Genomic DNA, 17816 nt, shown 5'->3' with positions numbered 1-17816 from the left:
TGCCATGTTTTCACTGAAAGGTAAATAGGATGTTTTTCACTCCAGAGCTGTGTGGAAACGCACGGTGGGACCACTCTCGTCCCTGGATTCTCCTTATCGTCTTTCCAGTGAGTCACCTGCCATGCCCAAGCCCTTCTGCTAACAAGTTGGGGATATGCACAACAGCCCAGTTGGCTTTGTTAAAGTGTTCTGGGAGTCACTGATAAATACATGCAGATTTGTTGCTATTTACCCAGGGGAAGTGGACTATGTGGTGCTAGCCAGGCACTTTGCAGATGCCAGGACAATAGAGTGATTGGCACACTAAAAACACACAGATATGTCTAAGGGAAGACCCTGGGTCTGAAGAGTTTGCAGTCTGTTATGTATATATAGAGAGAACATGACTAAGGACAACGTGAGCATGATCTTCGGGGTGGGAGCTGATCAACGTGGTGACAAAAGCCAGGGAGAGTATGAGAGGAGGGAAGCGGCTTGGAGGAGCTGTAAAATTGATATTAATAAGGGTTCCTGGTGTGCTGCACAATTGAAATACACCCTGGGTAGTGATCTTTGGTGGTGGTGTGTTGCATTAATGATAGCAAGATTGCAGAGGGTCTATAAAGCTATGACATGTTTAATTGGCATTAAGAGGCTTAACAGAATTTAGAATTGTAGGACTGGAAGGGACCTCGTGAGATCATTTAGTCGAGTCCCCTGCACTCATGGAGTGCATGAAGTTGCCCGAGGAGCAGAGAAGATGCGAGGCCCACTGGAGCTGAGCAGGGCTGGGTGGCTGTGGGGGGAAGTCGGGGGCAGGACACGGGTAGGGGTCGGATGTGGGGAGGTGGGGGATGTACTCACAGGGTGGTTCCCTACCGGATCTTCGGCGGCGGGTCCTTCAGTGCCGTGGAAGACCTGGAGCAAAGACCCAGAGCGCTGCTGGGTAAGTCATCCCTGCCAGGGCCCCGCCGAATTGGGCCCCGCACTTCCTAAAGCCAGCCCTGGCTGTGAAGCTCAGAGGAATAGCAATCAGAGACTGGGGGAGTTGGGAGGGGGTTGTGTGGAAATCTCTGATGCTGAGCAGGGATCAAGCCGTCCTTGAGAATGGGGAGGGTTATGGAGCAAACAGGGTTTTCACAGTTAACCCTTTGTGATACAGAAGGCTGAGGACTGGCTGGAGCTCAGGAGGGCGATGACTCTGTTTACAGCTACGGCTCCAGTTTCTTTGTTCAGAAAGACACCGCAAAATCCCTGGAAATGTAGCTGCAGCCAGCCCCGAACAGATTGTCCTCAGCCCTGTCCGGTCTCTGGAGGGGCGATTGCTCATTCTCACATGTGACAGGCATTGCAGCTGGGAACTCAACCTCTTCTCAAGCACATGTGACCCTGAGATAAATTATAAATAGAAAGTGATAGGAGACAAAGGCAGGACCCTTTAGGAAAGGAGCAAGAAGCTGAGCTCAGAACGTGGTCCCGTTGAAGAAGCCAGAAGAGAGCCAGGACAGTTTATTGAGGGGCTGCCAGCGAGCCAGGAGGAGCCGGCAGTGGGATATAAGTTGGAGAGGTCGGCCAGCACAATGGATTACCAGTCCAGCATTATCCGAGACTCAAACCCCATGGAGAACCTGGAGAAGCAGCTGATCTGCCCCATCTGCCTGGAAATGTTCACCAAGCCAGTGGTGATCCTTCCCTGTCAGCACAACCTATGTCGGAAATGTGCCAGCGACATCTTCCAGGTCAGTGCCTTGCAAACGGAACCTGTGGCACCACGCCGGGCTGCTTCCTGCAGCCTGGCCAAAGGTGGGAATTCTTGGACAGCTGTGTGTGAAACCTACAGCGTGTTCGCAGGGGATCAAACTTCTAAAGCCAGAGTGTGCTTGCGGGAGAACTGAGTGAGGGAGGAGGCTGGGAAGTGGCTGGAATGGCCAGTCATCCATGGGTGGTCCCTGGCTGGGGGTGGTCCGAGAACTGCGGACACCGACGCTGGGTGGGGATAGACCTGATTCTAGGTAAACCAGAAATTCTGGCTCAAAGTGCAGTAGATTGAGCTCTTCTAGGCTGTGCTTGTCCATCAGAAGTGGGTGAGGCTTCTCACTGTGTGTGTTGGGCCAGAATCCCCTTGACTTCAATGGGAGTTGGACTGGGACAATGGCATCTGAGCCTCGCTTGGCAAACGGTTCCAGAATGGACCCTTCTCCGCCGCTGTGAGAGTCTCTGCTTAGACAAGGGAGGACCCAGCTGATAAAACTGACTCCTTGGCCCCCATCTTGCTGAGCTGTGGCGTTTAGTGTCAAATGTTCCCAGCAGTAAAGAGAAAGCAGGAGAAAACCAGGCAGGAAGGGTGAAATCAGACCCGGCTTGCTGGAATGGACTCGAGGGCTGCAGGCTTCCCAAAGCCCTGTACAACTCCGGGAATGGGGGATGCTGTGCAGGGAGCTAGCGGCTGTCCCAGCTGGTTTATAATTAACGGTTGGTTCATGACAGGGCACTTCCCCCACGTGGAGACCTCTATTTACTTGTAAGGACAATGGGCAGAATGTCGAGGTCTCATTCAGTTCAAACCTTTCAGTGGGAATTTTGCCTCCGCAATAAAAACGGTGGCTTCTCCACTGCCGTGCACCTGATGTGCTTGTTCTTGCCTGTGAGTGGTCAATGAAGCCTGCTCCTGCTAATGCAAAAGGGAAATTCTGATGGGATGGGTTTTTCTCTGCAGGTATAAGCGACCCCAGAAGATGCAGAGCAGTGGAGAAATGGGTCAGGACCCTGAGATCTGGTCCATGAATAAACCTTTTTACACCCCATGGAGCAAATTTTGATCTGAGGATCTCAAAGCATTTTAAAAACATTAATGAATTAAACCTCACAACATCCCCCTGTGCAATAGGGAAACATACTAACATTGCTCTTAAGAGCCCTTTCTAAAGGGCAGGGGTAGGGGTGTGTCTAAAGCAGAGGTCCAGGATTCCTGGGTTCTATTCTCAGATCTGCCCTGCACTTACTGGGTGACCTTGGGCAAATCTCATTAATCTGGCTTTGCTTCCGGTGCCCCAGCTGTAAATGCAGATGGTATTTGCTGCCTTCACTGGGTTTTTGTCAGCCTTAATTCATTGATCATAAAATGTTTAGAGTCTCTGATGGAAGGGGCTTATATGAATGCAAAGCATTATGGGATATGAGATCCTCTGGTGATGGGCACTTCAGAGATGCATGTTTTGTCCCGGGGGAAATGCTATGGGGACAGGGGTGGTAGGGGTGGTGTTTAAATGAGTCCATGTCACTGTCTCCAACTACGCAATGGTGGGTTTTAAGGCTGTTGCGAGTGTCTGTGCGTCTGGGGAGACATTGACCTTTGACCTTGTGCTGGTGATACTCACAGGCTGCTAACCCATACTGGCAGAGCCGGGGAACCACCCTCTCCGGGGGGCGCTTTCGTTGCCCCTCCTGCCGTCACGAAGTGATCCTGGACCGGCACGGAGTCTACGGCCTGCAGCGGAACCTCCTGGTGGAGAACATCATTGACATCTACAAGCAGGAGTACTCCAGGTAAGCCAGGGTCCCGTCTTTCTGCATTGTCCAGCCCTAGTGTTTCTCAGTAGCTGGGGTGGAAGGATCCTTCACAGGTTCTTTCCAGTAAGAGCTAAGGGGGAAAACTTCTCAGAGATGAAGGATTTTCAATTCATGTTCTTCCTTGCACTCATCCAGCTCTCCCAGGCAGAGCGCCCTCATGGCCACATTGAAACAGAGCTCACACTTCCAGCCTGCACTAATCCAGATCATTTCCTCCAGTCCATGTTCATCCAAACCACAGCAAATCAAATGTCACAGGTTGACCGGAGAGTTGTTTGACACCACCAATATTTGATCCATGGATCCCAACCTTCACTATTGACCCACCCTGTGCAAGAAACTCTCCTTTCTCTAGCAGCCAGTCAGTTGCCTTAAGCAAATGAACCAGCTGAGTGAGAGCTTGTGGCAATAACTAAGCTTGGTCCTACTGAGTTCCTGGGATCTCCCCCTGCAAAGGAGCGGAGTTGGAGAGAATGGCAGTGCAACACAGTTGGATTTCAAGAGAGCAAATTCTGGGGATTTCAGAAAAATGATGAGCAGGGTGGATTTGGAAGAAGCAGGACAATTCCTGGGGATAATTCTGCTTTCACTGCAGTGTAATCAGGAGTAACTCAGTACTGCCAACCCCAGTCAAAAATCATGTGTCAAGCCTTGAAACATTCATGATTTGAGGGGCAGGAGAGGAAATAGATCAGTGGGTCTCAAACTTTGGTACTGGTGACCACAGGTGCCAACTTTTTTCTGCGCTGATGGGTGCTCGTGCCCCTAGTCCCGTCCCAACTCCACCCCTGCGCCAAATCCCCAACCTAACTCTGCCCCTCCCTGCCCCTATTGGACCCCTCCCCAAATCCCTGCCCTAGCCCCGCCTCCTCCCCCAAGCATGCCGTGTTCCCTCTCCTCCCTCCTCCTTCCCAGGCTTGCTGCGTGAAACAGCTGTTTCGCGGCGCAAGCGCTGGGAGGGAGGGGGGAGAAGCAGGACCTGGCGGCGCCTTCAGGGGAGGAGCTGGAAGCAGAGCAGAGGCAGAGGTGAGCTGGGGTGGGGCAGGGAGCTGCACCCACCAATTTTTCCCCATGGGTGCTGCAGCCCCAGGGCACCCACAAAGTCGGCACCTATGCTGGTGACCTCTTTCACATAGCAAGCCTCTGAGTGCAACCCCCTTATAAATTAAAAACACTTTTAAAATATTTAACACCATTATAAATGCTGGAGGCAAAGCGGGGTTTGGGGTGGAGGCTGACAGCGAGCGACCCCCCCCCCATGTAATAACCCTCATGACCCCCTGAGGGGTCCCGACCCCCAGTTTGAGAACCCCAGAAATAGATGGTTGGTCTTTGTTATTTGCCTGCTGGGTTCAGAGCTGTTGGAATGTACTCAGCTCTTCTCCACAATCACAAGCCCTAGAAACCTAGTGGCGGGGCAGGGGAGTGTTATAAAAGCCAAGATTCTCATGCTATCTCTTGATTCTGGCAGCCGAAGCTTTAAGAAAAACACCAGATATTAGCTACATTGAAAGCTTACCAGCCTTAAGCTGCAGCAGAAGACAACCAAGCCGTGGGATTGTAGAAGAAAGCTAGATTCCTATTGTGTTACTTTAGCACCTAGAGGGACCAGTCAGAGATCAGGTTCCATTGTGCACCCCTGACCACATGCAGCCTTCCCCTGAAAAGGAATAATAAAAAGAATCAGAAATTGCCACCGGGGCTTCAGCAGGGCTTGCTTAGTGGTCTAAAGGGAAGGAAAGGTTCTGTGCTAGTTGGAGAAGTGGGGAGGAGACCAACCAGGAATGTAAAGTCACTAGCAGTTCGTAGGAGAAAAAATGACAGCAGGTTTATAGCTGGTTAAAGGGAATACGATCAGGATTTACAGGAGAGAGAAAATAGATCCATTCATAAACAAGGAAGGGTGTGAAATCAGCAATGATTCCAGGGACCTGCTCTACATTTTTAAAACTTGATCTAAACCAGAAATATAAAGCGAGAGAAGGCATGAATGGCCAGGAAGTGATGACTCAGTATGTAGGTGCTGATAACACATGCAGGCAGGGGAATAGGAAAAAGAGAGTATTTATAAGTAAGCAGGTGCAGATATGGATTCCAAGGCCTTTAAGGGATTAACAGATGAATTCACTGAATCACTGGCAATATTATTTGGAAGTCATGGAGACAGAGACAGGTGCTATATGGGGGGCAAATATGGTAGCAGGTTTTTTTTTAAAAGGGTTTGGGGGATGTCTGCTAAATCTAGTTCCAATAGTGAAGTAATGGAGCTAACTCTCTGGATAAAGAACAGATCATGCCCAGATCAGCCTGACTGCTCCTTTTAAAATCACATTGCAGAGAGGAGGGAGCAAACGCAGGAGTTGTAACACAGCCAGGGGTAGCGAAGCATGTGATATACTGGGCCAGATCCTTGGCTACTGCAAATTGGCATCATTCCATTGCAGTCAATGAAGCAGGGCTGATCTACACCAGCTGAGGGTCTATCTGGCCCCTTGCCTCAAGCTCCTACTTGAGAAAAGAATTGAGATTGGCTTGGATATGAGCATGGTGACACCGATAGTAATTGGACAAATGAGGATAAAAGTAGGGCCATGGTAATAGGCTAGGTGATGAGGTGGAACAGCGTCCGCTACAACACCATCGTGATCGGCTCTATTTGTTGTTGTCATTTAAGAACACAAGAACTGCTATACTGGGCCAGACCCTCTAGCCCAGGGCCCTGACTCTGAAAGTGGCCAGGACCACAGCTTCAGGGAGACCAGGGCATTTCTGGAATGATCTACCCATCTTCCACCCCTGCCTTTCGGTTGTCCGAGGTTTAGGGTCACTCGAGTAGTGGGTCACATCTCTGATCATCTTGGCTAACAGCCGCTGATGGTGCTATCCTCCATGAACTTATCCAGTCCTTTTTTTTTGTTAACCTAGTTATACTCTTGGCCATCATAACATCCCCTAGCAATGAGTTCCATGGGTTAACTGTGTATGGCATAGAAAAACCACTTCTCTTGTCTGTATGACACCTGCTGCCTATTAATTTCATCAGGTGACCTCTGGTTTTTGTATTGTGGAAAAGGGTAAATGGCACTTCTCTGTTCAGTTTTTCCACAACAGTCATGAGTTTATAGACCTCTACCATATCCCCCCACAACGCTTATTATTATCCTAGCACTTCTTACCATGTGCACAACATGCCTCAGGTGGCATGTGACCAGGATTCATCACCAAATTTGGTTCGCTGGTTGGATCATTCGCTTTCCCCGCCCTGGGCTGGGTACTGATGGGGAGTGTGATATGAATGCTGGCTTTGCAGCAACCAAGGCTGTGAGTTCCCACTAGGCCAGCCAGGAGCTACACATGGAGACAGGGGAAACAGGCACCAGAGATGCAAAGTGACTTGTCCAAGTTGCAGAGTTGCTACATCTCATGATTGTATCACAAGTCTCGCATTATCCAGTATTTTTCTTAGAGGCCCAGCTCCTGGAACCCGGAAATTATAGGACACTCTCAGCTTTCAATTTATTTTTAAAAAGCAAGTTTCTAGCCTTCCTGGTTGCAGAGAAAAGTTTGAAAATGTGACCCCCTAAATGCTCAAAACCCAGGCAGCCAACAAAAGCACCAGTGCAGCAGTTCTCAAACTGTGGGTCGGGACCCCAAAGTGGGTTGTGACCCCATTTTAATATGGTCGCCAGGCTGGCGTTAGACTTGCTGGGACCTGGGGCTGAAGCTGAAGCCTGAGCTCCACCACCCAGGGTCAAAGCCTGAGTCCCGCTGCCCGGGGCAGAAGCTCGAGGACTTCAGGCCTGGGTGGTGGGGCTCAGGCTACAGGGCCCCCACCCAGAACAGTGGGGGTAGGGCTTTGGCAACTTGGGGCAGCAGGGCTCGGGTGGGCTCAGCTTGGGGCAGCAGGGCTCGGGTGGGCTCAGACTTCAGTCCCCCCTCCTGGGGTTGTGCCGTAATTTTTGTTGTCAAAAGGGGGTCGCCGTGCTGTGAAGTTTGACACACCCCCCCCCCCCACACACACACACACTAGTCTAATGATTTTAAGCCAATCCCAGGACTTTTGGCAGCCTGTCTGGCTTGTGGTTTTGGACCGTTCTGAGTTCCCCTCACTGAAAGTTGGTCCGAGCAACTTTATGTAATTTCCCCGTTAAAGATCTCTGGGCTGCAGTCGCCTTGCCTGAAAAGGGGGGAAGTAGGTGAAAGTTCCTGGCCAACCATCTGTGTTTAAATAGACTGTAGGTTTCTGCAGAAGGAAGTTAGGAGCCAGCAGCCCCAGAGGTTTTGCCTTAAAGAGGACAGAGTGAGCCTGTGCATCATGTGTCTATAATTAGGGTGTCCCACATCATCCTTGAATCCTGGATCTAGCCATTAGTGACTCAGTAACCCTGATGGACCCAGAAGTTTCAGTGGTCACGGCTAGTGGGAGGGGGAAGGGGGGGGACACTTGAACTAGGTCCCCAAGCTTAGAGGGCCCCCAAACCTGTCTGTAATGTCTGTGTAAAGAATGTAACATGGAAGGGGGTGGGTTCCCAAATTTCCCTCGACGGGCCTGTCTGTGGTCCCAGTTGCCACGCTGGTGTGTGGTGGGGTGATGGAGTGATGCTTTGCTGGAAAGTGGCAGCCGGTGAGAGTCCTCTGTTTAAAAAGATCTCCGCAGAGAAGCTGGGGATTGACCCCGATTAGTAAAATCTCTCCCGGGACGCCTGGACCAGAAATGCTCTCCATGCTGTGGAGTGACGGCCCTGGAAGGTTCGCGTGCTGTGATCAGATACAGAGCTCTGCCTGGACAGAGCAAGCTGGTCAGAGATCCTGGCACATACCAGCACTGGCTCTAAACATTACATCACTGACAAGGGTAACGTTAGAGACGGGTTGGGAGTTGATCCAAACTCCACTGTACAAAGTGAAGTCCAGGTTCTGGTCTCCATTACACTGCTGTAAATCCAGATTAACTCCACTGAACCCAGTGACTGCCCTGGAGCTAGTCTGGGTTTGCGCTGGTGAAACTTAAATCAGGATCTGGCACTATAACTCAGAAGGCCAGTGCTGGTTGTTCTTCAGCTGTATAGACCACAGCCTGGTCTCTGGTTCCTATCATCACGCGGTGGGTGTTTCAATCTGAATCTGCCACAGCTCAAATGTGATTAAATGCCGCTCCAAGCTGTTAAACTCTGTCCGGTTTCTTGCTGTCTTCAGCAGGCCCATGAAGAAAGGAAACCACCCCATGTGCAAGGAGCACGAAGACGAGAAGATCAACATCTACTGCTTGACCTGCGAGGTGCCCACTTGCTCCATGTGCAAAGTCTTCGGCGCTCACAAAGACTGCGAAGTTGCACCACTTCAGAACGTCTTCCAGGGGCAAAAGGTACAGGCATGGTCACTGCAGCTGGGGAAAGGAGCCCATCGACCAGTACTAAACCCTGGCCTGGCCTCAGTTGGACGCTCCATAGCAGGGCCAGAGGCTGCGGCTCCTTGACCTTAGCTGGGGTTCACAGCCGATCGCTTGGAATGTAGATGAGATCTCTGGCGGGATGGGCTCCTCCTGCTAGGCACCTGTGATGTGCTGAGCTGGGCCTTTCAGGAATAGCTTCCGAGGCTGAGCACTGGGGTATTAATAGGCAGAGGGGGCTGCCGTCATAAAGCAGTCATCTGTCTATATTTAGAGTCACTTGAGAGCCGGGGAGCCAGGCCCAGCGCCAGGCCCCGAGAGACCAGTGACTACAGCTGTGAGCAGACCCATAAGAGCTGAGGCCTTCCTTTGGGTATCTTGGATGGGATCCATGGGTGGCAAGATCTCCCCCACTGGGGCACCCTCCTCCCTGTTGAATGGGGTAGAAGCCCAGGAGCCCTAAGCAGACAGATGTCCATTTTTCACTGGAATCCAGGCCATTTGGACGGGTTAGGATGGGCCATTGTGTCATAAACTCCCAGAGCCAAACCTTCCTCTTTCTCCTCCCCACATGCACTTCCATGGACCGTCCTTTCCTGCCGTTTAGGATTCCCTCCCAGCTCCACTGTTAACGTTCCTTGATCCTTCGGCATCTCGTGCCATTACCTCACCCACCCACCAGGACCAGAGGTGCCCACCATGGTCCAGGCTGCCCATCTGGCTCTACTCCCACCACATGGAGATAGTTTTGAGGTTCTTCTTGCTGCACACTTATCCCCAGCGTTGAGAGTGTGTTCCTCCTCTCTAGCCCCAACCTGCAGACGGTGCCAAGGCCTCTCCCGCTTCCTGAAAAGGGATTGGCCTTCAGTGTAGGGGCCCACCAACCCCCCCTCTCCAGACAGCTTACAGGCCTCCAAGTGTGCCCGGAAGGGTAAGGGTTAAATCTATTTCTGTTCCCCTCTCACAGATGGAGCTGAGCAACTGCATCTCCATGCTGGTGGCTGGGAACGACAGAGTCCAGACGATCATCAGCCAGCTGGAGGACTCATGCAAAACCACCGAGGTGAGGAATGGGAAAAATGATGGAGACCTTCAAAATCTGAGTGGCAGAGATGAAATCCAACCCCAAGCAATGTCCTTGAACAGATAATGCAGGTGTCGGGAGCAGCTTGCCCCTTAGTCCACATGACTGAGAATCCTGTTTAATTCAATGGAACGGCTTTTACCTAAAAGAGGAGGGGACAGGAGGAGCTAGTGGTTAGAGCCATCAACTAGAAGGCAGGACTCCTGGGTTCTCTTTCCAGCTCTGGGAGGGATGCAGGATCTAATGATTAGAGCAAAGTTTTGAGAGTTGATACTCCTGGGCTTCATTCTCAGCCCTGCCACAGACTCATTGGGCGACACTGGGCAAGTCACTTAACCCACCTGTATCTCTTTCCCCAGTAAGATAATAATGCAGCAGGATTCAATTCTTACCCAGGTTTCAGTGGACACTCCAAATTGTTGTACGACAAGGAGAATGGCCAGCACCTAGCTCTTAGGATGGGGAGGTCAGAGGCACATACATTCTCCCATGGTGCAAACCATGACGCCTCAATGAACAGTAACCAACACACGCGAGCCATTGGCCATCAGTCCTCCTCCATGCTTTGTGGTCTTCACACAGCCGTGAGATGCATGCCACCCCATCCAATCATGCACATCATCACTCCATGCTCGCTGTGGGCATCACCTGCCCCTGGCACCGGCCCTTAGATCACACAGCATTTTGCAAAATTTGAGTTAACAAAACTGTAGTTTAATTGAATGATTCTCTGAGATTCTCAGCATGATGGATGTGCAAAGCATTATTCTAAAGGGTCCGGTTGGTAAAATAGGGGACGGTCACACTGCGGTCATTATCTGATGTTTGGAACTGGTTACCATAATACTACCAAGCTCCAGGGGGAGGGTATCTGCTGACGTTAACAGGAATATTTTGCATTCTGTCTTCCACATGATGTTCACAAAGCCATTTACAAACCTTTGTTAACCGAGCCTCCCACCTCCCTGTGCAAGGGGCATTATTAGCCTCGTTTTTCAGACAGGGAAACTGAGTCACGCCCCATTTAAAGTGACTTGCCCAGGATTAGCCAGTTGTTATTTCTTGTGTTATGGTAGCACCAAGGAGTGCCAGGACCACGTGGTGCTAAGCGATCACAGAACAAACGATGTTCTCTCCCCCAAAGAACTTATAGTCTTGGGTCAGTGCCAGAATGGAGGGTAGAACCCCAGAGTCTTGGCTTCCAGTGCCTTGCTCTCATCACCAGAAACATGGCCTCCACCACTGGTTTCCATTTCCCTTGTTGCTAGTGCCACTAGATTTGTACTATCGGCAAGAGAATCTAAGGGATTGCCATGTTGCAGGAAGTCTCTGGAAACTGCTGTGCCCAGAGACAAGGGCTAGGTCCGAGTTTCGCTGGGGGTTCCCCAAGATCTGAGCTCTGTGCATTTGCAGTCCCTGGATGCCTGCAGCTGGGATCGTTCAGTGCGGCTGTGCTGCCTCTGGGGGAGATCTGGGAACATACCTGTCCCCTCTGCTTCGAGATGCTCATGCCCTTCATCCGTTGGCAGGACAACAGCCGGCTGGTGAAGCAGGATCTGTGCGAGAAGATTAACGCCCTCATTGCAATCCTGGAGGAGAAGAAGAGCGAGCTGCTGCAGAAGGTCACAAAGGAGGAGGAAGAAAAGACCAGCTTGGTGCAGGCTCTGATCCAGCAGTACAAAGAGCAGCTGGAGGAGTCCACCAAGCTGATGGAGACAGCGTTTCAGTCCCTGGAGGAGACAGGAGGGGCCATTTTTCTTACAGTGAGTGGGTCCTCTCTGGCCAAGGGAGGGATGGAGCCTGGATCTAGCAGTGTGGTTTGCTCCACCCTCCCGAACCCCACAAGCCAGATTCAGCCTCCCAGTCTCCTCCCATCTCAGCCCAAATCAGCTCTGCCCTCCACCAGCCTGGACCCTCCGCATCATCCCTTTATCCTCAGGAAGGACCCGGCCTCTGCGTGTCCCTGGGTGGCCTGGGTTTCTAGGGAGACCAGTGGGCTTTCAACCCAGTGAGAGAGAATAACCTAGAGTTCCCAAGAGCGGCTGGGAAAGGGTGATCTAACTCTGGCCGAGGGGGCAGCGGCTTGCTAGTCAAAGGCCCCAAATCACAGCCCCACCCCCACTTGGTATGACAAACCCTGCTTAGCACTGGCGACGCGGCACCTGGTGCCAGCTTCATACGCGCTGCTTTTACCACCTTCTTGGTAACTGGCTTCTCACCTTGTTCTTTCCCTCTCCTTCTTTCTCTTCACAGAATGCCAAGCAGCTCATTAAAACGTAAGTCCCCGGGGTTGCATTTTTAAATTGCTGCTTCAGGGCCGCAGTCTGAGACTCTACAACAACGTCAAAATCCACCCAAGGATTGTTCCCAGAAAATAACAGGGTTAGCACCCGCACCCCTTCCCAATAGCAGCCCGGTTCCAGTTTCCTGTTTAAATACCTGGGTCCTTTAAAAAGAATCCAGGAGAAAGCAAATCCTGAGCTGCTGTAAAGTTTCTCTGTTATGATACCCTCTGACCTGCAAGAGACTGGAATAGAATGGCAGGTTCTCGGGCGATTGATAGGGCCCTACTAAATTCACCGCCATGAAAAACGCATCCCGGTCCCTGAAATCTGGTCTCCCCTCGTGAAATCTGGCCCTTTGGGCACTTTTACCCTCTGCTATACAGATTTCATGGGGAGACCAGCGTTTCTCAAACTGGGGGTCCGGACCCAAAAGGGGGTTGCAGGGGGGGTCACAAGGTTATTTTAGGGGGGTTGCAGTATTTCCACCCTTACTTCTGTGCTGCCTTCAGAGCTGGGTGGCCGGAGAGCGGCGGCTGCTGACGGAGGGCCCAACTCTGAAGGCAGCAGTAAGGGTGACAATACCACAGTTTGCCATTACTTCTGTGCTGCTGCTGGGGGCAGCTGTGCCTTCAGAGCTGGGATCCCGGCCAACAGCCGCCATTCTCCAGCTGCCCGGCTCTGAAGGCAGCACTGCTGCCAACAACAGAGCAGAAGTAAAGGTGGCAGTACCGCAACCTTACTACAATAACCTTGTGTCCCCCGTTCTCCCCGCCGACACACACACACACATCCCACAACTCCTTTTGGGGTCAGGACGCTTACAATCACAACACCATGAAATTTCAGATTTAAATAGCTGAAATCATGAAATTTATGATTTGTAAAATCCTATAACTGTGAAATTGACCAAACTGGACCGTGAATTTGGTAGGGCCCTACCTATGGAGCTCCACTAGTGAGCCTGTCTGACTCAGGCGCTTGAAGTCCACAAGAGGGGGCAGCACAATTACTCCAGAGTCACACCGGTGGGTGGATCACGTGAGCTCCCACTGGGATATAAAAGAATATCTCCGGGAAGGCTCAGCCGTATGAGAGAAAGTTGCGCTGGTTTCACTTAAATTGCTTTTTTAAGCTGAGCTAGTTAAGCTGGTGTGAAAGGCTGTGGGGACGCTAATTTCACTTTAGCTTAAACTGATTTCTAATTGATTTTGCTCCACCAAAATACACCAAGTTTAATCCAGAATCAGAGTGTCCACACAGATGGCTGCACCAGTTTACCCAGGTTGGTTTAAAATCACACCTTAAGTGAAACAGGTGCAAGTAAAGACAAGCCCTAGGGAAGACACAGTCTGGATAGAAAGATGCTGTAGGGAAACGTAGGACCAGCTAAGCTTCAGGAGAAAGCAGGGGCTTGGGCTTGATGCTGTTGCTTGAGTTACGAATAAAGCCAAAAGCCCAGAAAGGGATAAAGTGTGACCTGGAGACAGGGTGTGTATCCTGTTGAACTACACCTGCTTCCAAAGGCCAAAGCTTTCTGCCTTTCCATCTCCTCTGCAGTCCATTTACCCTCCCTCAGCATGCAGGCTCCATGATTGCTGGGGGGTGCCCCGGGGATCATCTGAAAGAGGGTGTCTAGAGCAGTCTGCTGGGACTCGCCAGGGATTCGGAAGACATTAATACAATGCCCTGTGGCAGAGGTCAAAGGGATGGTGGGAACATCTCTCAATCACCTTGCGTGAGACAGAGAATTTCAGAGAGGGCTCTCCTGGGTCTATCTCCCTGGATAACCTTTTCCAGCTAGAACATGCAGTCACTCCAGCAGGTAATTCTCTCCTCTGGAGGAACAACAGGTAAGGAAACGAACCCTATGTCTATCACCCCCAGGATCGTGGAAGCCTCAAAAGGCGGCCGTCTGGGGAAGATCGAGCAAGGCTTTGAAAATATGGATCACTTCACCCTAGACCTGGAGGACATAGCGGAAGTCTTGAGAGCCATCGACTTTGGAACAGGTATAAGAATATTGTGCCCTGCTTTGGCCTCTTCCATTCGAGCATCTGAAAGCACTTTTACAAGCACTAGCGAGTTAAGCTTCACAACCCACAGGGAAACTGAGGCATGGAGCGGGGAAGTGGCTTGCCCAGGCCGCACAGCAAGTCAGGGTCAGGGATAAGAAACCAGATTTTTTGTCTCCCAGCGCTGTGATTTACCCACTAGACATCACTTCCCCTCTTTGATAGAGGAGACTGCTGTCAGTTACAGCATTAACACTTTCAGCTCATTCCAGTTAGTTAGCTGGTGAGATTTGAGGTCTGTTATTCATTTGGGATTTAATCCAACAACACCTGTTGAAGTCAATATATTACCAGAGTCAATGGGCCCATGGTTTATAGCAACCGGGAATGCTCCGTCTTGGCATCATACCCATTTACCAGATAGGGAAACTGAGACCTAGATCGGCAAAGTGATCCACCCATGGCTAGCCAATAAGTTACTGGGAAAGCTGGGAATAGTACCCTGGCGTGCTGCCCACTCCCTCGCGTGCATACTCAGCCCAAGGCTTACACCTTTCTCTCCTAGTTCCTAAGTGCACAGACAATATTTTGCTGTGGTTGGATGGTGCCTTTTATAAGTGGTCCCCTGTGTTGAAAATACAGTTCTGGGGGTGGGGCTCCAGCTTTCTAAATCACGTTACTTTTGCTTGGAGATGAGGAAGAGGAAGAGCTAAATGAGGAAGAAGAAGAAACAGAAGAGGAGTTGTCTCAAGAAAGGAAAGTGGATGGTAAGTTAAAAACGCAGCAGGTCTGTGATGCGCAAGGATGCTAGAAATCCCAGTTGCCACGGAGAAACACAGAATGTGCGTTTTTACAGAGGATCTTTAGTTTTTACATTTTGTGAAAAAATAAAAACATACAGTAGAACCCTGTTTATCTGAGCCTCCATTATCTGGCTCTCCGTATTAACCGATCTGCGGCTGACAGCCCGAGCCCCACCACCCGGGGCCAAAGGTCTCTGGATTATCCCCATTTCTGATTATCCAGTTTGGCCCAGTCCCAATTAGCTCGGATAAATGGGGTTCCTCTGTACTGTGACTAAGGAAGCAAGACACGAGAAGTCATTCTTCCGCTCTACTCTGCTCCGATTAGGCCTCGACTGGACTATGGTGTCGAGTTCTGGATGCCACATTTCAGGAAGGATGTGGACAAATTGGAGAAAGTCCAGAGAAGAGCAACAAAAATGATTAAAGCTCTAGAAAACATGACCTGTGAGGGGAGATTGAAAAAACTGGGTTTGCTTAGTCTGGAAAAGAGAAGACTGAGAGGGAACAGGATCACAGTTTTCAACTATGTAGAAGGTTGTTACAAGGAGAAAGAAAAATTGTTCTTCTTAACCTCTGAGGATAGGACAAGAAACAATGGGCTTAAATTTCAGCAAGGGCAGTTTAGGTTGAACATTAGGAAAAGCTTCCCATCAGGGTGCTTAAGCACTAGAATAAATTGCCCAGAGAGGTTGTGGAATCTCCACCATGGGGGATTTTGAAGAGCAGGTTGGACAAACACCTGTCAGGGACAGTCTAGATACTTAGTCCTGCCACAAGTACAGGGGACTGGACTAGATGACGTCTCAAGGTCCCTTCCAGTTCTATGATCCCTAGTGATGAGGGATGAGGAGTACAGGAACCCAGGCTATACTAACAACCTTTCTGACAGTATGGCTACACTTCGAATTTCAAAGTGCTGCCGCGGCAGCGCTTTGAAGTGTGAATGTGGTCAGAGCAGCAGCGCTGGGAGAGAGCTCTCCCAGCACTGCATGTAAACCACATCCTTTACGGGTGTAGCGTGCCAGCGCTGCCACCCTGATTACACTGACGCTTTACAGCGCTGTATCTTGCAGCGCTCAGGGGGGTGTTTTTTCACACCCCTGAGCGCGAAACTTGCAGCGCTGTAAAGTGTGAGTGTAGCCAAGGCCACACGAGTTAGGTTAGCTGCCTGGCATGTGTGATTATTATCCCAAACCTCATAAACATAATTAAAATACCTGTGGCCTCTTTGTCAGCTCCCCAGTACTGCTCCCACCTTGACCAGGGGAATTGAAAAGCATATAAGGTGTTAACTCTTTGCGCTCTGGTGTGGCTCTCACCAGAGAGAGACAGAAAATATGTCCACAGCACAAGGCCCTGATCCAACACTGGTTGACATCAATCGGACTAGACTTCCATTGACTTCAATGGGCTATGGATCAGGCTTCAGCTGAGCACTCACCTCTCTTAAGGAGGAATTTGTAGAGTATGTTTCTTTGAAAGATTGAAAATCTTGCTGGCTCAAACTGATACATCCTAGCTCTGCACAGAGAAAGCTCCTCCACCCTCACTCAGACTGATGACCCTCTCCTGCTTTCCTTGTGTGATTAATGTATGCCCCACTTCCCCTCCCACCAAGAAGCTGCACAGGCCCAAGGTAAACAGGACATAAGGTGAAGAGCAGACAATATGACTCTAAAGCTCATGTGTGCACCTTCTCTCTCTGAGGGTCAAGACTGGAGTGGTATTTTGGAGCCAGCAGACCCGGTTTCCAAAGTCACCATGGCTCACCTTCAGGATGCACGTGGTGCTGTCCACAAATATTGGCCAGGTATCCAGGAGCAAAAGGAGAACAGAGTTAGGGGCTGGCACTAGGAGCAATGGGCTGCAGCTGAAGGCATTTCCTGACAGTGAGATCTATTGCACAATGGAAGACTCTCCCTAAGGGAAGGGGTGGAAGCCCCAAAAGGCTTAAGTGGGACATGGGCCTTGTGCTTTCTCAGTGCAGAGGAAGGAATTTCCTCTTGGTCCACATCTCCCAATCTCCTTCTTCCATCAGCGTCACTGAAATTCTTCTCCTACCTCTCTTTCAGCATCTCAATAACAGAGCAGAAGCAATTCCCAAGCCAGAAGAAACTCCCCAAGTGCAGAGGGGATGAGTGATTGGGGGCAATGGGGTGGGGGGTAAACGCTCTGACTTTGTGGGAGCGACGGGAGGAGTGGGCCGGGGTCCCAGCTGAAGAAAAAAAGGTCGGGCACCATCCGGCCATACAACAGTATTGCTAACTCAGGATGAAAACTTGACCGAAGCACACAAAAGCTCACTTTTATACATGGATGCAAACTAGAATATTTCGTACATTTTATATTGTTCTATTATTTTGTATATAATTGTAACGGGACTTTGAATTTTTGTGTATTTTGAAAAGAAATCTCCTTTACTTACCAGTTCATTGTGCACTGAAGATGTTGACTCTGGGAATTAAAGAGTTTCTCTGCAACCTGTAGGGGATACACGGTGGGGAGTGCCAGACCTTGGCAGACAGAAGTAACTTTAGTAACAAGAAAAGGGTTTGGGGGGACTAGAGAGAGGCAGCTGAAGAGAAAGTTCTGCATTGCAATGCATAGTCCTAACTCACAAGAGCTTTATTAGGGATGATGTTGCACTTTGTCACAATAAAGTAGATCCGGTCTTATCTGTGATTTGTACTA

The 17816-nt window shown here is 50.3% G+C and overlaps 1 protein-coding gene across 1 annotated transcript; it reads left to right on the top strand.

Moving 5' to 3' along the window:
• Positions 1-1367: 1367 nt before the first annotated feature.
• Positions 1368-17802, top strand: TRIM63 (tripartite motif containing 63). Its single transcript, XM_032802947.2, has 9 exons — positions 1368-1718; positions 3359-3525; positions 8746-8914; positions 9906-10001; positions 11552-11785; positions 12276-12298; positions 14192-14316; positions 15012-15086; positions 17198-17802. Exons 1-9 carry the CDS (start codon positions 1560-1562, stop codon positions 17206-17208), a joined length of 1059 nt encoding a protein of 352 aa, XP_032658838.1. The 5' UTR covers positions 1368-1559; the 3' UTR covers positions 17209-17802.
• Positions 17803-17816: the final 14 nt, after the last annotated feature.

The sequence above is a fragment of the Chelonoidis abingdonii genome, chromosome 25 (genome assembly GCF_003597395.2).
Source record: "Chelonoidis abingdonii isolate Lonesome George chromosome 25, CheloAbing_2.0, whole genome shotgun sequence".
NCBI classification, from domain to species: domain Eukaryota; kingdom Metazoa; phylum Chordata; order Testudines; family Testudinidae; genus Chelonoidis; species Chelonoidis abingdonii.
The sequence above is the reverse complement of the archived record's forward strand: the minus strand, read 5'-3'. Positions and strand labels throughout refer to the sequence as shown.

Coding starts and splice junctions, on each gene's coding strand:
- TRIM63 (XM_032802947.2), top strand. CDS start 1,560: ATGGATTACCAGTCCAGCATTATCCGAGACTCAAACCCCATGGAGAAC. Junction 10,002..11,551: donor ACTCATGCAAAACCACCGAG/GTGAGGAATGGG, acceptor ATCCGTTGGCAG/GACAACAGCCGGCTGGTGAA. Junction 11,786..12,275: donor GAGGGGCCATTTTTCTTACA/GTGAGTGGGTCC, acceptor TTCTCTTCACAG/AATGCCAAGCAGCTCATTAA.